The sequence below is a fragment of the Gopherus evgoodei genome, chromosome 4 (genome assembly GCF_007399415.2).
Source record: "Gopherus evgoodei ecotype Sinaloan lineage chromosome 4, rGopEvg1_v1.p, whole genome shotgun sequence".
In the NCBI taxonomy this organism is placed as follows: domain Eukaryota; kingdom Metazoa; phylum Chordata; order Testudines; family Testudinidae; genus Gopherus; species Gopherus evgoodei.
Genome location: NC_044325.1, coordinates 3834310 through 3856320, shown reverse-complemented (window position 1 = coordinate 3856320; position 22011 = coordinate 3834310). Strand labels below are relative to the sequence as shown.

General features: G+C 39.8%; 1 protein-coding gene across 1 annotated transcript in view; it reads right to left on the bottom strand.

Annotated features, from left to right (window-relative positions):
• TOGARAM1 (TOG array regulator of axonemal microtubules 1) overlaps positions 1 to 22011 on the bottom strand; it is a 75708-nt gene that overhangs the window by 51578 nt on the left and 2119 nt on the right. The window contains exons 2-5 of the mRNA XM_030558986.1: positions 6994 to 7150; positions 5217 to 5351; positions 4061 to 4354; positions 752 to 1017 (exon numbers count right to left, since the gene is read on the bottom strand). Of these exons, the coding sequence (XP_030414846.1) occupies positions 752 to 1017; positions 4061 to 4354; positions 5217 to 5351; positions 6994 to 7150 (852 nt within the window). The remainder of the gene's footprint in view (positions 1 to 751; positions 1018 to 4060; positions 4355 to 5216; positions 5352 to 6993; positions 7151 to 22011) is intronic.

Sequence of the window (22011 nt, the reverse complement as noted above, 5' to 3'; positions counted from 1 at the left end):
CAGCAAGGATGTGCTGGGCTGCATCAGTGACAGTGCACTTCAACAAACTACAGGTGAACAGAGTTTGAACAAGAGATTTCTAGAAGTTAAACAGAAGTCACAGTAATCAAGTGCTTGGCTTTTTGGTATTTTCTATAAATCTATTAAATAAAATAAAGGATTAATTAAGTCCTACATTAAAGGTAGCATTGTGGTTTCACCTTGGACAAAATCAAAGAGTTGAGGCTGTATACATGTGTAAGTCATGCCATGATACAATAATGGAGAATGTCAACATGCTGCTTTGAGAACGTCAAAATAGGAAAGTAAAATGAGGATATGCCCAGGGCACAGAGAGTGTCCCTCAATACTGACTTTTACTGGAGATATACCTACCTCTCTCAGAACTGGAAGGGATCCTGAAAGGTCATTGAGTCCAGACCCCTGCCTTCACTAGCAGGACCAAGTACCAATTTTTCCCCAGATCCCTCAGTCCCCTCAAGGATTGAACTCACAACCCTGGGTTTAACAGGCCAATGCCCAAACCACTGATCTATCTCTCCCCTCATAATTCCCCGCATTGCTTTAGTTAATTTCTGCCAGACACATAACATTATCTTAATGTAGCCTTTTTGTATTCATTTCTTCTACACCTGAGATTTTAAAAGGGGTTGGCTTTAGTATCTGTATGGGCAGGGGTGGTTGTTTTTTGTTTATAAAATACATATTCTAGCATCTTTTTAAAGTATGTAAAATCACATTCAAATCCAACCTCTTCCTGGTCTGACTCCTTATCATGGACATTTAATTCTGAAAGATCAACTGCAAGTTTCTTGTCTTTTTCACTCTTCCAAATATCATCAGACACTTCATTTTTCCATCCCGCTGTGTTTAATTCAGATTTATCAGGCAACGGGCTTGCCCCCCTTGGTATTGGGGGGACAGGTTTGGTCCCATTCAATCCTCTCCGTGAAGCTGGCGATCTCACCAAGGCTGGTTTAAGCTGAATTGGAGAATGCTTCTCTTGTGAATTTTCCCCTGGGTAAGATGCAGACATAAGTCACCGTTTCAGAAGAACAGTGGAAACACATCAGTCATTAGGATAAAACACATTCAATTTTCATGAAACAAAGCAAAAATATTTTTAAAAAAAAAAGGTGATTTATTCTTACTAAATACACATTTGTGAAATGAAGTTTAGTTATTATTTCAATATTTTAAGAACAATTTTGGTTGAAGCAGCACAGCATTTTCACTAGGAAATTCTACATGTAATTTTGTTGCACATAGAATATGCAAATAGCTCATGATACAGATGATGTGCAGAAACCTAATGACACCAATAAGAGGATAAATTTGTTTAGACCTTTCCTTTGAGATTTCCTAATTTTATTTACTGAGATACAGTAAACCCTACTAAATCACACTTATTTGTTCCCATGCATTATAATCTTCACATAAAATTGGCCACATTTAACTGCCTCTCTAGAAAACAAAAAAAAGTCTCGCATAACTAAAATGTCATTATTTTTTACAAAATATGCTCAAGTATATCAGCATACCATGAAGTATCAAATACTAAATTACAGTTGATAAAATTAATTGAAGTACATTTTGTGATGCATAATCCTCACTTTTTTATTCTAGGTTTTCAATTACTTGAAAGTTTGCAAAATTTAGTAACTCACAATGGGTTTTGAGAGTGAATTCCTGAATTAAAACTATACATATGGTAAAAAGTAATAATGTCCTGTGTGTATACCATACAAATGTCATGAAGGAGACCAGTTTCTCTCAATTAGGGGGTCCTGATCCAAAAGGGAGTTGCGGGGGGTCACAAACTTATTTTAGGGGGATCAGAGTATTGTCACCCCTTACTTCTGAGCTGTCTTCAGAACTTAGTGGCCAGAGAGTGAGGCTGTTGACCAGGTGCCCCGTTCTGCAGGTAGCAGTGCAGAAGTAAGGGCAGCAGTACCGCAATACCTCCTGCCTTCAACTCCTTTTTGGGTCAAGAGCCCTACAATTACAACACTGAAATTTCAGGTTTAAATGGCTGAAATTGCAAAACTGACAATTAAAAAAGTCCTATGGCAGTGGAACTGACCAAAATGGACCGTGAATTTGGTAGGGCCCTATTTATGATATGTGAAAGGTCAAAGAACTGCCAAAAGTAAACCATTTTAGTTATGCATCCATGTTTTTCAATATTGTATTTTAGTTTGTTTTACAAAATGTCAAGCAATACTATATTGAACATCTTTGGCTCCTTACTCAGGAATTTTCACTGCTTGCCACCTTTCTGGCATCTTTGCCCTACACTCTACCATTATAGTAACCTAACACTAGCAGCGGCTTACAAAAGTGTTTCCCATTTGTCTGGAATACTTCCTCTCAGGAGATGTAAATTGGTCTTTTACATATGTTTGGGAGGAATAAAATGCACACATTAAATAGTACTCTAAATTTATCTTTCTGAATCTAGAATAAGTAAAAGTTTTCTGGTTCCACGATAAATGCTGTTAAAAGCTGCTTTGCTAAGACGACTATTCTCGTGAAAGAACAAATGGCTAGGCATGCAAACAATATGCTATCAATACTTGTGCTTCATCAGGACAGTCACTTTAGTGGGAAAACTGCCAAATAACTAATTTAGGGCTTTTCTACAAAAGAAAGCTGCACTGGTTGAACTTAAAAGTGTTATTTTAACTTGCTTTAGTCAAACCACTGCAAAAAGCTGTGTGATTCCTCTTCATTTGGTTTAAATTAGGACCATTTTGTTTTAGTTTAAATACGTTAAAGCTATGTCTACACTGCAGCGCTTTTAGTGACATGACTGCGTCGTTACAGCCGTGCCACTAAAAGTCATGCAGCGCAGCTGCTGTTTGTCAGCTCTCCTGCCAACAGGAGACTTCCACCCCAACGAGCGGCGTTTGCATTGTTGGCAGGAAAGTGCGCCTGCCGACAACATGCTGCTCACACTGGTGCTTGTCGCAGGCAAAACTTTTGGTCTTTCAGAGGTGTTAAAAACAAAATACCTGAAAAATAAAAGTTTTGCCATGTAGCTAAAAGCTGTGTAATGCAGAATAGCTTAAGAATCAGCATAAGGGCTTGTCTACACTGGCACTTTACAGCGTTGCAACTTTCTTGCTCAGGGGAGTGAAAAAACACACACACACCCCCGAGTGATGCTAGTTTCAGCGCCGTAATGTGCCAGTATAGACAGTGCTTCCAGTGCTGCGAGCCATGCTCCCAAAGCTAGTAGCTACACGCTCCTTGTGGAGGTGGTCTTAGAGCTCTCCCAGCTATGCCGTGACTACACAAGCAATGTTGCAGTTGCGTTTTAATGTTGCCATTGAAGACGTGCCCTAAGAAAGTGAAATAAGCTGCCCTTAAACTAAAAGAAGAGTGTCCAGACAAAGGTTTAACTAAATCCATTTAAAAACAATTTCAGTTTAAACCAGTGCAACTTCCTTGCATAGACGAGGTCCTTGCATAGACGAGGTCTTACACTGAGTTAATGGCAATGACTGATGTTGAAACTGGGATGGAATTAGCACAAAAATTCCAATTACAGGCACATTTGGCCTTAATTAGATATTAAATGGGTGTGAAATTGTGAGAACTGGTCATAGAATACAGAAGTTTCCAAATAAAGATTAAAAGGGAAAAAAGGCAAAATGCAATGAGTATCATTTTCTTATACATTCATTCGGGTATTTTATAGCATTTAAGTTTTTTAGATAGCATTTGTAAAGAAAAACAATCTCCAGCAGAGAATTCTTGCCTAGCACATTACATGTATGCACTTATCTTGAGTATAAAAGCAGAAACATTTAGATTAATCTAACTGCAAAGTGTTTTGTTTTTTAATGTATAAACAAACAAAAGAGCCACATTTTCAAAAGCTGGCACATGACCATGTGCCTACAACAGTGCATATACAAAACCCATCTTACGTGCACAAGCGAGATAAGTGCACATTTCCCAATGCATTCACACAGATGCAGGTTTTGCATACACTTTTTTGAAGGCTACTTTCAAAGTGTGACCGTAAACTTTTATTTTTCTGCAATATTTTTACCTGCATTGTCTCCTGACTTTTGACTGAGAAGCTTCTTCTGAGGACTTGGCTTGGGCAACCCTTCAAAGCTCTTAAGTGGCCAGGAATTTGAAAAGCTAACAGCATGGTCTTGAGACTTCTTTGGAGATTCAGCAGGAGGGGAGGTGTGCTTTGGACTATTTCTAGGTGATGAGAGTGGATAAGATGGAAGAATGAAGGCCCCTTGGCTTGTGTTAGAACTTGGAAAGGACAAAGTACGCTCTGCTGGACTGCAAAAAGTTCGTTGAGTCTTGGTAAAATTTAGGCTGGCACAAACTGATATTAGAAGGAATGAAAAAATATTATTTATACTAATTAACCTCTGTAACAACCAACAGCATTTCAATTTTACTTCTCTTTCTATTGAACTTGTCCTTCAATTAGGCTTTAAAATACTCTGAAAAAAACTAATTTTAGGAGGAATTAAGCATTATTTTGTCAAGAACTTGTCCACACATTAGAGTTAACCCAGAATAAAGCAGGATGCTCTTATTCCAAAAGAAGAGTGCCTTATTTCGAATTGGTTTATCCAAAATGGATTAAATCAATTCAGAATAAACACACTTTTACTCCGGAATAAGACCATTCCCATTTGGAGGTAATCAGGAACAGCTATTCCAGAATTACTCTCCATGTAGGCAAACCCACAGTTGATAATCATGCTCAAGTCCATGACAATCATCATCTTTAAAATATCAGTCTAAAATAGTCAAAATGCTAGATTCAATAGAATACCATTAAGACAGACAGACATTTAATTCTGGTTGGGTATACTATTACAGCAATAATTTGCAATGAAATAATACATTTACCCAAACCACTACAAGTGAAGGTCAGAGCTTTGACCTGAGCGAAAGATGCAAGCTAATAGATTAATTGTTCATATCATCTAATTTCATGTATGTAGTACAAGCTACATGGTCTCAAAAATTCTACTTATATGTTTCTGTTTGGTTATGCTTTGACTACAAGCTATTTGTTTTTTCATCTCATCTATGTTTTTACTAAACAGAGAAAACTGCCAGATCATATTTGATCCAAATAAAAATAAAATATGTACTAAGAGGCCTGATACAGGACAACACAATAAAACTCTCAAATGTCTCTGAAATGTGGAGTAAGTTTATAGTCCATGTACCTTTATCTTGCCGATGGTTATTTAATCCTAAAAGTTGTAAATCAGAACCCACACTACCACTCTTTCCACGTATTTGTGAGTATCCAAGTTGTCCACATTTCCCTGAAATATGTGGCTGATGAGAGCCCACACCACCTTATAAAAGGAAAAATAAATTAAATTTCAGCAAGTACCTCCATATGCAGCTTATTAAAAGACTAACAAGACCACAACTAAAACCTTCTTTGAATAGTTATAAAATTAATATAATTAATTAGTGATTAAAAACACTTAATTTGGATAATAAAACCTAAATGAAAAGTTTGAAAGTTTTCAGTGCTGCACTCATGGGTTTCTAAGCAACCTTATAATGTCCTTCATGCACATAAGCTAGAATAATGGCTGGCACTCATGCAAAGAAGCCTGTGGTTCTACCAAGGCACATACCAACAATGGGATTTGTAGTAGGTGAAACAAAAGCCAAACAAATAATTTCTTCTTGGAATATGGAAAAATAAAAGAAAGAAAAATGCCTTAAAAGCAGAAAAATAAGTTTCTTTAAAATGACACTCTTAACATAACAGTAAGTAGACTTGGAATTCTGTCACTGCTCCCCAAAGGGAGCTGAATATACACAGTGCACTGCCGAGAAAAGGGAACAAATCAAGATTGGTCTTGCCCAGTGTCTTCAAGTGCCTTTTCACTATTCTAATACAAAAGATAGCTATCATAGGTTAGGCACTGCACTGAATGCCCAATCTTCTATAGAATTGATCTTTAAAAAGGTTCCCAATTATTTTAAAAGGGAAAAATATCTCATTCTTCAAAACTGTTCTCAAAAGTCACTTTTCACCACCAACAACTATTCAGGCACTTTCTAGTTTTATGTTTATCCCCGACCAATTATTAAAAAAAAACAAAACAGAAAAGGGAAAATGTGAACATACGGCGTAGAAAACCATTTCACTGCTGACCAAAAAATATTTCTGAAAAGGCTACATTATATAAATGTAACTATTGCTGCATGTTGCCCAATTTATAGTTTAGTGCTCCATTTATTAAGGTTACTGTTCAATAGGGTCTTTGCTAGAACAGTTTCCATGGCAATGAATCACTATTTTCTCAAATTGTTCCCATAGAGAAGTTGTCTCAAATTGTTCCATTGCTCTTTAATTTACTGTTCAATCTGAAGTCTGAACTATATTTTACACAATGCGAGAATGCTGGTCAAAACTATTTCCTTGCTGATCTACACAGAAATTGTGATACAGCATTTTTTCTACATTTTCAAATCAGGAGAAAGGTCTTGACTGAAGGTCACCCTGAAATTGTGTCATTCATTTTAGTTGTTAAAAGACTGAACTATTTCCTATTAATCATTTCTTAAATGGCCAAATTAAATTACATACTTTAAAACTAAGGGCATGTGTACACACACGCGCTGAACTGATTCAACAAAAGGTGTGATGTTAAACAAATTTAGTTAGAACAGTGCAAATTTCTGTGTAGACCAGGATTAAGAATCTGTGACTGTAGTTCTGAGTTGGTGTAAATCAGCATTGTACCAATGATTTCAATATAGCTATGCCATTTACTGCAGCTGAGGAAATAACCCTGTTTTTATTTACTCAATACTGGTGCTTTCCTGTTTAAAAAACACAAAAAAATCACCAAATAAATTAAACATTCTCAGAATGCTGTAAATGAGCACAGATGTCTTATCAAGTTATTCTAAATCCACCTGATCACTAACAGATCTACTGCGTATTTAAACATAATTATCTACAACGATACTTACCAGGACAAACAGCAGAATGCTCAGGGTTAAGATCTAGACTATTCTGAAATAAATTTCTTGAAGCTTTTTTTCTGCTAAAAAATAAATCACCACTGACTGGCATTCCTTGAGAAGATCTTAATTTTGGAGAATGAAGGAAATCATTGTATGGACAGAACTGTAAGAAAATGGAAAACGTAAAGAAACATTTATTCATATCAATAATGTGCTCAATCTTCTTTCCTTATAAACAGTGGAATCCATAATTACTTACTGTAACATTATATTCAGAAGCCACCCTCAAATAGTAAGCGTCTTCATTTAGGATCTGCACCATTGCCAAGATAGTACATTACATCCCCTATGACTACAAACTGTGGTGTCAGATGGAGGGGAAAGGCACTGAAACCAGCAGCCACTGCTGCAGTCCACCAAGCGGGCAGGACAGGTCAGGAATGAGAATCTTACCCTGGATGCTCTCAATGTGCAACTGTGTAACAGTGTCTCCATGCAATTTACAACTCCCTGCACCCACAGAAAGGTATCTGGCCCATAATGTGTACATTCTAAAACTAGCTATGCAGAATGAAAAGGGCAAAAAAACAAATATTCTCGCCTCAGCTCTGACCCTTACATGCCACTCTGGTGGTGAACAGGACACCCAGGAACAACCACTACCCTCACAAGCCCCAGTGAAAGCAGTATAATTGTGCATGCCGGAGAAGGAAAGGGACATCTACCGACACTTAAAAATTCTGGGCTCTGACACAGCTCAGAGACAGCAGTTAGGAAGCTGTCATTTATAACAGCTCTAATTTACATGATGGGCTGCACCAGCCTCCAGCCAACCCAGAATCTCTGTGCACACCTTTAAGAGGCACAGCACAGAATTGGACTCAAAAGTCACAACTGATTTCTGTTATTCTGAAACTTACAAATGTCATTTTTCCAATTACCTTACATTTAAGACAAGCTCTCCTGAAGTGACCCAGATACAATGATTCATCAGTATACAAGCAGGGATGAAGCAAGAATAAAATCTTTTATGCAAGTAAAGGTATTCAATTTGTTACCATTTAAATTTTATTTTAAAATTACAAACAGAAAATCAGAGAGTAGGGATCCGGATGTAACTCCCCACTTTCATTTTTTATTACTGATGTTTCAAATCCTGCTTTCCAAGAGTCCTGGCTAAACAGAAGAAATCTCAGATAATCGTTTACTGGAGGACTAGAAGGCTCAAGGGACTGATAAATGGGATATGGAGCCTTTTGGTGGCCTGAATGCAGCATACGCTGGTTGCAGTATTGCAGTATTGCCAATCCAAAGTGTTATAAATCATAAATCAGACTCCCCCCCCACCAAAAAAAATCATGAACCCCTACAATCTAAATCTAGGGATCATATTTTTAAGATTTCTTCTGCAAGCATTAGGATTAGATCAGGGATGGCCAACCTGTGGCTCCAGAGCCACAAGCGGCTCTTCAGAGGTTAATATGCGGATCTATGCATAGGCACTGACTTAGGCTGAAGCTACAGATACTAACTTTCCAATGCGCTCACTGCTCAACTGCCTGCTCTGCCCCAGGTCCTGCCACCACTCCACCCCTTCCCCCATGGTGTCTCCCCCTCCCCCCGAGCCTGCCATGCCCTCGCTCCTCCCCTCTCCTCACCAGAGCCTCCTGCACATGGCAAAAACAGCTGACTGCAGTGGGCAGGAGGCATGGGGAGGGAGGGGGAGGAGCTGAATGGCAAGGCTGCCAGTGGGTGGGAGGCACTGCGGGTTGGAGGGGGGGTAGCGGATCGCAGGCTCCTGACATATTACTGTGGCTTTTTGTCAATATTCATTGGTAAATTCTGGCTCCTTCTCAGGCTCAGGTTGGCCACCCCTGGACTAGATTAATTTTTTAACAAAATATGAGATTCTCATGTAATTCCAGGAGCTGAGGCTTTAGGAAAACACTAAATATGTGAACTGCTATAAAATTACAAGAATTGGCAACTGAGTTGATCACTGCATAGTGATCAAAAGCCAGTCTATATGAAGAATAAGGTGGTCTCAGTCCAGTTCCCAGTGGACATGTGTATCACAAAAACTACTATAACTGGCACCTTTGACTTATCTGCTGAGATGTGTGAATAGAGACTAAATTATTCACTCAGCCCTGAAGTTCACAGCATTGTTTGGAACGAGGTATATTTATTAGAGGGGTAGGTAGCATCAGAAAGTGCTCTATTCAAAGGTTTTTGGATGGAGGACTTCTTCTCCAAGTCCAACAAGCCAGCACCTTTCTCAAGCAATACATTCACTTTAGGAAAATCTTGACTTAATTTCACTGCAAGTATCAGTTTACCTTTGCGTCTGAATTCTGAAAGCAGGAATCTCAACTCAATTTTTTTCCAAGTCATATTGAATACATGGAATTTCAATTAGTCTGATAGTTCAACTTCTCTGCAATTTACAGCCTAGGCTATACATTATAACAGACACTACCTAGTAAAACCTTAAACGGCACATCACTTTGACTGGATAAATGAGCTCAAAATAGAGACTGCAACCAAATACTGCAATTGTCACTATCTAAAACTTTTAGATGGAGACACTGATCTACTGCATTCCTACTACATAAGCTGTAAAACCTTACAACAACTGAACAAAAGATGCAGTGTAAACCACAAGACAGTGGACAATTCTAAAGTTTATTAAATGTGTTCTGTGGAGAGCGTTACTGCTGTAATAATTTGACAGGTAACAGGGAGTCCTGAAAGTGAGACCATCTTGGCCAGCATACACAAGGACACATTTTGTCCTCATTTACACATGTAAAACTCTACTGAAGCTAAGGAGAGTTCAGAGACATAGCAAAGGGCAGATTTTTCTAACAGATCTGCTCTAGGAATTATTTTGGGGAAGTTCTATGGCCTGTGCTATACAGGAACTCAGACTAGATGATCACAATGGTCCCTCCTAGCCTTGGAATCTATTATTTTGGCCCAGAATCTGTTCACACAGTGGATAACTGTACCTGAAGTGGTATGATTTTGAGATTTATAGTGTGACTGTGAGCATGTCTTGAATTTTAAAGTTAAAATATTTAATTGTGTTTCATAAAACGTCTTAAGAAGCAGTTCAGCTTAATTTCTGCAGCTATAGCATGCTATCAAAAGTTATTTAAAGTTTAAACACAAGCTTGAGAGTTGTTTTTGTAGTTCAAGAAAATCTGCAACATGCTTTAAAAAGCCATAACCCCACCCAAAACAACAAAAACAAAATTATGACACCTCTCTGAAGTGGAAACAATGTTTAAATTCTGAAGTTTATTAAGTTCTCTAGTAAGCTGCTTTTCCTCAAAATGAAAAATCCCTTACAGCCTGCATGTGGTAAGTTTGCAGCGAATTCTAGTCTCTCTAAATTCCAAAGAGTCATTTAGCCATTTTGGTTTAAAGTGGGAAAAAACAAAACACTTTTCAACTGGTTTATGAGGGAAGGTTGTTCATTTTTGAGATACTATTCCATGCACACATGAAAGCATAGCAGTTAAACTGAAATGGTTTCTACATTTGCTTTTGTCTTTATTAGCCAAAAAACCCAAACCCCAAATTTCATTTTAATTTTATCTTTTGCATTTTATGCACTGCTGCCACACAAACTACACTTAAAAGTTAATCCACAGATCAATTCCAAACCTCCATATTCAGAGGCTTAAAACCAGTCCATTGAAAAAATTCAGCAGCTTAAAACATGACTCAAAACCTTTGCCCAGGAATGAAAGCTTTATAAATAATTTATAAGAATTAGTTTCTCTTTTGTTTAACTTGTAGATAATCATCTGATTTGAGATGTACAAGTCTACATGCTTGAGTCTTCCACTGAGACTAGATCCACTTCTAATGAAAGTCTCTAGGGAAACCCAACTTGCTAAAAGTCCTTTGGAGCCACCGATTCAAATAAAATTAAAAACAAAGTAAGAGACACCTCAATTTACTACATGTCAATTGAAAATAATGGCATGAAACCCTCAATGATGTATAATAATGACAACACATAGCATTATATAGTGCTATTTTCAACGTGTTTGTAGTCGCATTATTTGACTAACGAGGAAACGAATACAGAAAGGCCAAGTGATTTGCCCACGGCTACCAAGAGTCAGAGACAAATCTGGGATTGGAACTCAAGAGCCCTAGTTTCCAGTCCCCTGCTCATACCACTAGACCAGATCCTTCTCTAGATGAATTTACTACTTTTGAAAACTGTTAAACAACTTTGGAGCTTGAAGTTCAGACAGGAATCCCAACAGTGTACAGCACAGAACAAGCAATAAACTTAGAGCTGCCACAGTTGCCAGCTAAACAGAAGACACAGCTTGGAGAACAGAACTCAAGGCCTTCAGCTCCAATTACAAAGGCATCCACTAGTAGTGCCAACCACAGAAGTAGAGCCCTGCACAGATAAAAATGTGCACCCGCATCTTATCCACAGATATAAAGTAGTTATGTGCAGATATGCAGGGCTCTAGACATAAAATTTGGATCTGCATCCATCCACGATCCGCAAACGTGGTCCATGGAATGCAGATATCCGTGGAAATAAAGTGGATAGCTGCAGGTTTGCAGGGCTCTACACATAAGGATACTGGGTTCCATACTCCATGAGGAAAATTAAGAGGGTTAGCAACTCCTTTTAACTTTCCAGACTGTGAAAGTGTCAGATTGACAACTGGAGAACCAGCGGAGAAAAACATCCTTACCCACACTGTCCAATATGTATGCCTCAACTCTGACTAGAGAAACAAGTTTTATTGTCACACAGATAGTTCAGCCCTCTTTCCTGTTTAATCTGTGCCCTCTTTGTTAAGAAATGGAAACCAGGGTGGTGGTTTTAGTGCACAGATGCTTTTTCTACTGAGAACAAGATACAAACTGATTTCATAAAACTAATTTCAGAGGACATTGAACAGCTATCAGATTGTGTATGTCATTACTGCCCTAACAGGGGCCAGCCACCAAGTCCCCCAAGGACTTCCCAACTTAATAAGAAACCCTCCTCCCTTTCCGATTTTCAACTGTCTGTATGAACAATGAAGCTACATGAAAATTAAATATGGCTCGTGTACTTCTCTTCTGAAGTGATGCATGTTTAGGGCTATGAAAAATGCATCATGGACTATGAAATCTGGTCTCCCCTCTGAAATCTGATCTTTTGTGTGCTTCTATCCTGTACTATACAGATTTCACAGGAGGGGACCAGCATTTCTCAAATTGGGGGTCCCGACCCAAAAGGGAGTTGCGGGGGGAAGGGTGGGTAAGATTATTGTAAGGGGTCACAGTATTACCACTCTTACTTCTGCGCTGCCTTCAGAGCTGCGTGGCCAGAGTGACAGCTGTTGGCCAGATGCCCAGCTCTGAAGGCAGTGCCCTGCCAGCAGCGCCCTGCCAGCAGCAGTGCAGAAGTAAGGGTGGCAATACCATACCATGCCACACCACTTCTGCACTGCTGCTTTCAGAGCTGGGTGGCCGAAGAGTGGCAGATGCTGACTGAGGCAGGCAGCAGCGCAGAAGCAAGCACAGCAATACCATACCATGCCACACCACTTCTGCACTGCTGCTGGCAGTGGCTCTGCCTTCAGAGCTGGACTCCTGCCCACCAGTTATCTCTCTCCAGCTTCCCAGCAGCAGTGCAGAAGTAAGGGCAGCAGTACCGCACAACCTTCCCCCCCTCCACCACCACATACACAACCTGATACTTTTTGCTGTTTTTAAAATTAAATAGACAACTAGAATTATTTTTAAAAATATTATGAAGAACAAGTTTAAGCTTTGTTGTAAAGTGCGATGTTTGCCTGGACTGCTCAAGACCTGAATGCCTGTGTAGGAGGAACTCTGAGTTGGCTTCTTAAATACCTTCATACTGTTTCACATCTGATACTCCCTGATGAAACATAGAAGCCTTGTCTTATAACAGGCTTATTCACAGTGATACAAGCTACGGAAGTGAGATCTTGAAAGAGTGTTGCCATTTTCATAATGCAATAAAAATATTGTAATGATAAATAATAAATACATCATGTATAAAACTGTCACAAAAACAAAATTTTATATTTCCAAGATCACTGCTTTTATAATTTATACTCAGGTGTCATGGTATAATTCCCCACTCTGAACCTTAGCGTCCAAAAGATGGGGTACCAGCATGAATTCCTCTAAGCTCAATTACCAGCTTAGAACCTGTAGCGCTGCCACCAACCAGGAATTCCAGTGCCTGGTACACTCTGGTCCCCTCAAAACCTTGCCCAGGGACCCCCAAGACCCAGTCCCTCTGGATCTTAACACAAGGAAAGTAAACCCTTTCCCTCACCTTTGCCTCTCCCAGGCTTCCCCTCCCTGGGTTACCCTGGAAGATCACTGTGATTCAAACTCCTTGAATCTTAAAACAGGAAAATTCACCTTCCCCCCTCCTTCTCTCTCCCCCTTCACTCCTTTTTCCCCACCAATTCCCTGGTGGATCCAGACCCAGTCCCCTGGGTCTCACCAGAATAAAAAAATAATCAGAATCTTAAACAAGAAAAGCTTTTAATTAAAGAAAGAAAAAACAGTAAAAATTATCTTTGTAAATTTAAAATGGAATAGGTACAGGGTCTTTTAGCTATAGACATTGGGAATACCCTCCCAGCCTAAGTATACAAGTACAAATTAAAACCCTTTCAGCAAAATACAAATTTGAACTCCTCCCAGCCAAAAACACATTTGCAAATAAAGAAAACAAACACAAGCCTAACTCACCTTATCTACTTAGTACTCACTATTCTGGACATAAGAGACTGTATCAAAGAGATTGGAGAGAAACCTGGTTGCACGTCTGGTCCCTCTGAGCCCCCAGAGTGAACAACCACCAAAAAACTAACAGCACACACAAAAACTTCCCTCCCTCAAGATTTGAAAGTATCCTGTCCCCTGATTGTCCTCTGGTCAGGTGACAGCCAGGCTCACAGATCTTGTTAACCCTTTACAGGCAAAAGAGACATGAAGTACTTCTGTTCTATTAGCCTTTAACTATCTGTTTATGACATCAGGTAAAGGAGAAAATCCCTGAAAATATTCATTTTAAAGAGTGTGTTCACGAGATCTGACATTTTAGTGAAAGGGGTTCACAGGTTGTTAAAATTTGGGAACCACTGACCTAAATAAAGCAGCATATGGTCTTGGATATCTTAACACCGAGGATGTTGCCTATTTCTAGAATTTTTAGAACAACAATTTGCAGCTTTAAAATCAAAATATTTTGGCCAAGTTTCTCCTTTTTTATTTGATCTAACCTGTGTGGCTCGGCATATTTGAAATAACTGATTAGAAGAGGTATTTGTTCTCGAAAACATGATCAGTACTGTACCAAAAAGAAGTAGTCATAGTAATAGGATATTAAGTTTATCTGGAGTCCAAAAATGTGCTTTAACTCAACCAGCTTTGAATGTGTTAGACCTGTGCTGCACAGAAATTTGTATTCGTGTAATTAGAGGTGTAATTTTATATTGATTTAGTTTAAATGTTGCAACTCATGTTACCCTTCTTAGCAGTTTGAACCTGACTTACAAGAATTTAGCTTGAATCTGTAAATTTACAGCTACAAGTTGAGCCCAAAAGTTTAAAAGTGATATGAGTCCACAAAGAAAAGCTGCACTGGTTTAAGTAAAGTGATTTGTCAAACTGGCAACTCGTGCGCAGGCAAGCGCTTTAACACAGGCTACATAAGACTCTTCAAACATGTCCTGGTCTACACCTAAAACTTTGAACGACCTAGCTAAATCAGTCAGGGCTGCGAGAAATTTCACACCCTGCAGGATGTAGTTAAGCCAACCTAAGCTTAATGTAGACATTGACACATCTATGGAAGATTCTTCTGCTGACCTAGCTGCCAACACTTGTAGATGTGCAGATTTACTTCAGCAACAGAAAAAACCCTTCTGTCGCTGCAGTGTCTATGCTATAGCGGTACAGCTGCAGCCCTACAGCTGTAGCACTGCAGCACTTGCAGTGCAGACATACCCTTAGAATTCATTAGTTTACACATTCCAGAATCCCATCTTTTATCCTTACCTATACAAGTCCCGGGGGCCAGTAATCACCAAAAACTATACTGTGTCTCTCTAAAAACATTACCACCAGAGAGCTGTAAATATTAAACATTAAACTGATTTAGAAAGTTTTCAGCTACGAAATGGCTCTGACAGTTAATTTTTAAACGAACTCAGCTCAAAGGAATGTCCCTAAATTAATAGTTAAACATTATAGTTACACAAGAGGTCAGATCATCTAAATATTTTTCTGTGATTTTTGTAGCTTGCAGTTTTATTTTTTATAAAATCAAAACCTAAGAATTAAGATTTATCCAAGCCTTTTTTCTTTTTGGTTTTCCAAGTCCTGAGAGAGTCACATCACAAAGAAGTCAAGCTGATCAGCTCTTTCAGTGAGCAGACAATGTCCCCAAGGACAGGAAACAAAGGGTCAATTCAGCACTGGCATGAGCACCTGCATCATCACTGAAAAGCATGGAGTTCATGTCCTTACATCAAAACGGAATTTTCCCCAAAGGACATGAACACTTATTTTTTCCAAGTACTTAGGACTTCACTGTGTCAAGCACCAGAAAGCAAATAATAAAAAGAGTCCCTGCCCCAGAGAATTCATAATCTAGGTTTCAGACAAGATGCAACTCAGACAAGAAAAGGAGGATGAAACAAATGGGTTGGAATATGAGGATGAACTAAAAATAAAATTAACAGTTTAGAGCAGCAGAATTCTTAGTTTATCTAATAAGCCTAATATTTCATTGCTTAAAAGCAGCCTAGCAACTGACAGTGTATCAAAAGGTAAAGGTCCATCAGGTTAGAGTGAAATTAAGCATGGCTGTACTGATCCGCTCCTAAAAGTGCCCAATACATGGTCTAACAGGCAAGAGGCACTCATGGCTGTTTCAGTGAGGGGTCTTCCTAGCTCAGGGGCTCTCAAACTGGGTGTCGGGACCCCTCAGGGGGTGTGAGATTACATGAGGGGGTGACGAGCTGTCAGCCTCCACCCCAAACCCCGCTTTGCATCCAGCATTTATAATGGTGTTGAACATATTAAAAAAAGTGTTTTTAATTGGGGCGGGGGGGAAATCGCATTCAGAGGCTTGCTATGTGAAAGGGGTCACCAGTACAAAAGTTTGAGAACTATTGTCCTAGCTATCTCTCCTCGAAGGATCTGCCCTCTTCTCTCTCTAGGTTTCTCCCTCAAGGGGTTACTTGTTATTTTCTTACACTGGAAGTGCAAGGAAGACGGGTGGGGAGTACACAGCTACTCTTTGCAATAAACATAAGATTAAAAAGAATAAAATTCTACATGCTTTACCTATTCCACTGGAAAACTAATACAGCCCACAGTGTCTTTCGGAGTATTCAGATACAAAGAAGTTTAAAGAGAACCGGCACACTTCTAATGCATCAGACATTGATACCTTCGGTCACCAAGTGAAGCAACGGTTAGATGGGAAGGGGTGTGATTAATGACTATAAGCACGAGCCAGGGCTGAGTTAGTCTAATAGTGGAAAAGGAAGATGGCTATTCCCAGAATCAGGATCTACTCACATTTTGCTTTAAGTCTGACCTAAGGAAGTCTATCTAGTTTTTATCAACAGGTTAAGTTGGGAGTTTGTTTTAATTATTAAAACAGTCTAAGTACTAGGCATGTAAATAACATTTTAAAACAGTAACCATGTAACCGAAGAAAATTCTATTGATTACAGGGTTAAATGTTCACCCAGGGAACTAGGCACACAGGAGGTGCTGCAGCACCCCCATGGTTTACGCAGGGCTCCGCTGCTGTCCCCATAACCAGGGATCCCGACTGCCAGCCCTGTGTCTGGGTCTCTGCTGCTACCCAGCATCCTGGCACCTCAGCTGCTGGCCCCTCGCCCAGGGCTCTGCTACCCAGCATCCCAGCGCACCTAGGGTCCCAGCAGTCAGGACAGACCTTGGGTACAACAGGATGCTAGGCAGCAGCATGGTGGCAACCAACACCTTGGGTGTGGGGCCAGCAACCCGGACAGAGCCTGGCAGCCCAGAGGGACCCCGGGCACAAAGGACAGAGTTTAACCATTAACAGGAACCAATAAGCATCAAGCTTATCAGTTAACCATTTAACATAGTACTTAGAGATGTGAGAGTTTAATGATGGGCACTTTCCGCAGACAATTCCAAAATCTCACAAATATCAACATGCTCCCTTTAACCCACTCAACTGGTGTTGGAAATGGTTTGCCTTTCAGTGTAGACTGAGCCAAACTTTTCAAAACCATTACAAGACACATAAGACATCATGCTCTATCAGTTTAGCACAGTTTCTGTAATTGTGTGGATAACAATTTGATACATTCTGTACTAATGGTTGAACTGTACCCAGCACTACACTCAGAACATGGCTAAACCAAGCAGATCTGGCTTGCATGTTTTGATTATATAATCACAGAATATTAGGGTTGGAAGGGACCTCAGAAGGTCATCTAGTCAAACCCCCTGCTCAAAGCAGGAACAATTCCCAGACAGATTTTTTGCCCCAGTTCCCCAAATTGAACTCTCAACCCTGGGTTTAGCAGGCCAATGCTCAAACCACTGAGCTATCCCTTCCCCCCAATGTCACATTAGCAAGCATCATAACATCCATTCTTGGCTAAGGGTCCTTTGGCATGGCACGCTCCATGGCAGCGCATGGGAAGGCAGCCTGAGGAGCAGCACCTTACACTGCTAGAATGGCTTTCAACACAAAGGATCCAGCATGTCATGTGTATCTAGGTCAGAAATGGACTCTTCAGAATCACCGTAATTTGGATGCTGACTCTTATTCTGGCAAGTACTTAGCAGTGCATGGGTATAATGTTATGTGGGGAAGAGTTACATTGTAATGTAAAGTGAGTTATGGTTGAGGAATTTTCTGGTTCTTCAGCCACCCTTCAAGTAAGGGTGGACAAGGGGCACATGAGCTTACCAGAGTCAGAGCGTGATAGACAAAATCTTCAAATTCAAACACCTCAAAGTCATTACTCTGCTTTACAAACTAAAGCATAACAATAGTCAGACTATAAAATGGAAGTGAGGCAGACAGTTCTAAGTCATGGGGAGGGGAAAGACAGGAACAGAAAACATTTCCAGAGGGGACTGAGTGTCCCTGGGAAAGGCTTAGGAGATCCAGAACATTCTGTTTTTTAAAAATCTAGTTCAAATACAGTCCTACAGGCTGCATCTTCACTCTGGAAGATACTCCTATCATACTAACCACAGAACTCTGAACAGCAGTAGTAAAGGCAAGTAGAGTCTTTTTAGTTCCACTGAACAGCCCCTTGCCAAAACCTCCACTCAACTGCCACCTAACCCCGGTAGAGGCCTGAAGTCCCCAGGCACCCATGTTTCCTTTATCAGAGGGGTAGCCGTTTTAATCTGGATCTGTAAAAAGCAACAAAGAGTCCTGTGACACCTTATAGATTAACAAATGTATTGGAGCATAAGCTTTCGTGGGTGAATACCCACTTCGTCAGATGCACTCTTGGTTGATGTTTCCTTTAGGCATCTAAAAATCTGCCACTGGCCATGCGCAAAGCCACTTCAGTCCTGTTGTCCACGTGCCTCGCTCACGCCTAAGCCCCAACAGGATCCTCCAACTAGGCATTCTCCTGCCTATTTCACCTGCAGGGCCCAATGAAGAAGGTGTTCTCAGAAGTTACCTTACAGATCACGCCTTACACCTAAACAAAGTGACAGCACTGGAGGACAAGGAAAAGGTGGCCCCCTTATAAACTTTAGTCCAGCATTGATAAGAGCTCATCCAGAATTTAGAAGTCCTGGTTTCAAATACCCTCTTTGCCCAATCTGGAGCAGGAATGTGAGAGTGCACTAATGATCGGGCTATGAGATATGCTGGGGTGGGTCCCTCAATCTCTCCTGTTGAAGCCATTCCACTTCATGTAAAACACTTAAATACTCATTGGAACAGAGAATTGAAGGTGGATCTCCCACAGGCCAGGTGAGGGTCCTGACAACTCAGCTAGCTACTGAGTCAGCCTCACTCTGTCTCTGGACCAGTGAACATATATACAAAATGAAATGGTTTCACTAGGAGAGAGAAAAAGATCTCCCCACATTAGAATATGCCATGGGTAGATTCCATGGGCAGATTTTATTTTTTTTTTTAATAATTTCAACGAATATTGATTTTTTCTATTTGTATCACTGAAATTTTCAATTGGGCAAAATCATGGGGCTTAAGCATTTTTTATGTTTATCAATTTACATTCTCACTGTTGTGGGAAATTATAAGGGTGAGACAATTATTTAATGACAGCAGACATTGAGATTAAAAAAGTTACAGCTTTATAACCATTAAAATAAACTGTCAACATCACATGTCCAAATATACAGAATAAATATAATTAAATCAAACCAGAGTTCTCGCACAGCATTTTTCTTATTTTGCTTATCTGTAAACTTCAGTTACTACGGATAGAAATATTTAATGAGCTTGTGGGTGTACGGTGAAATTGACTTTTACAACAAACAATAAAAATCTAAGCCTTCCAAGGCTATCCACAGGCTAGTGGTTAGGGTACTGTCCAAAGATGCAGGTTTAAATCCCTGTCCACATCAAACAGGGGGCGAGGGGAATTTGAAGGAGTCTCCCACATCTTGGTGAATGCTCTAACCATTGTGCTAAAGGGAAGAAGGGGGCACCACCTCTGTCTTTTTTTCCTCCCTAGCAAGAAAGGTTTCAGGCACCTAACTCCAGGAGATGTGAATCCCAGATGGAGGAAGGCCCCCAAGTCCGTTTCAAAGTCCAAGCTTAGGCCACATCTCACCCAGGTATTTCCTAATAGCTACTTCAGACAGCTCAGTCCCTCCTCAGCTTGCTGGCTTTTGTTGATCCCATTCTTAGGCACCTAACCCACTCCATGCATTATACAGAGAAGGTGGGCAGCTAACTAATGGCTGAGGAGTCCATTGGCAGAACAGTGCCTAAAATTAGGTACTGCAACACTGAGCCTAAACCCCTTTGTCAATCTAGCCCCTTGTATTTTAAATATAATTTTATTTTGTGAAGAAATTGTTGGTGCAGCTGTAGGTTCCTCATCTGCCACACACTTTTTCAAGTTCTAGTCTATAAACATTTTAGGTGTGCCCACACCATGAGGAAAACAGTGCATTTACCATGGTATAAGATGACATTACTAAGAATGGTGGGATAAATATAAGAGGAAAGCTTGTGCTAAAAAATTTAAGGTTTCCTGTGCAAGTTCTGTGTAAAATAAGAAATTGTAGTGAACAATTCACTACCATCTGAGGCTGTTTCTTCTGGCCAAAGCAAGCACACTGATGGGGTGGTGTGGGGAAAATTTTACAACATTCCCGCCCATATTTTACTGATTCTGTGGTCAAATGGAGGTCTTTAGTCTCAAGTGTTATCAATATGGCCACATTTGCCCACTGTTTTTGTGAGTCGATTTCCCCGTTGAGGGCTCCCCCTAATCTACAGGCATCAAATATGTCCACTTTTGCAAGCACATTCGCTTTAAAAAAAACTGGAACCATTTCACAGCAACCAGTTGTGATGTCACAGAGAGAACTGTTCAAGCAGTGAACAAGGAGGTAATTTCTGAAGTTCCACATTCATGAAAAGTTTCCTAATTTTAAAAAAAGGTGAAAGATGTGTGACACTAATGCATACCACAGTATACAACTTCATTCCGTTTACAATTAGTACACTGTCAGTTCATAATTACCTACACAATCAGCATTAATATAATTGTTAGTCTCAGAAAGGAAGACAAGAACCAAGTGAAATCTCTTCTAACCCACAGAGATGATCTCTGCAGGTCAGCATTAAAACCCTGACCTAGACTATCTGTTCTGTGGATAAATATATGACATCAGTGCCCAAGACTGCCAATCTGAAAGTTTCATCACATACTGATTAAGGAATGTGCTTGTGCATAATCAATCTTCCCCCCTTTTCAATTTCTCAGTGGTTCTATATCCATTATGTGGGGCAAATTAGTTAGGGGGAAAAGCTCAAGGTAGTAAACATATGAGCAAAATATGGAGTTTAGAATAGTTACATGACTGAAAATTAACTTTTAAATGGTAAACTTATTCAGTGGGGAGAACTGTCTCAGTAAGACTGATTTTCTAACCAGCATTCATAAGTTAGCTTTCTAGATAGTAACCCATGCTAAAATTAAACAACCTGTTTAATTTAAGAAGTCTTAACAAAAAGGCAGACTTTTCATGAATGTCCAACAAATCATGAGAATGGAAGACTGTCTAGCGCAGAACTAAAGGGGACTTCAGATGACCTTGGATAAGTCACCAATTTATGGATGTTAAACTCAAATTCAAGGTTTGCCTGATTTAGACTAGGATTAGTGGGAGTATTAGCTATGCCTGACCTAAAACCTTTCTTATTCAATGCAGGCTCTCATAGGGTCAAATGCAACTCAGGTGACTACTGACATGACCTACGCATTTAAATATTCAGTGGTTGAGCCTACTGACAAAAGCATTGGGTATAAGAGCACTCCAGAGCTCTGTATAAAGAACCAGACATGAATTATTTTATTGTGCACTGTAGGATCACAGTCATGTTCTCTTTTCTGTTTATATGTGAAGAACCTTTACATTTAAAAGGAAGCCAACCAGTGTCCTCTTGAGGTAAAAAACCAATTAGATTTTAATGACTGGAAATTTGGTTTTTACTATTCCTAACTATCACAGACTGTACTTGACTTTGGCAGCTCACTTGGCTTTTGCATGTCAGCTTCCTTATCTGTGACACAGAAGCAATATGACCTATATCAAAAGGATCTTGGAACTTCGTTCAGCGAAGTCCAGCCACGAGGAAGTCTGTTCAAAAACAGACTTCAGTGAGAAACTGCAAAACTGGAATTCGCAAACTGGACACCATTAAATTAGGCTTGAATAAAGACGGGTAGCGGATGGGTCATTACACAAAGGAAAAAA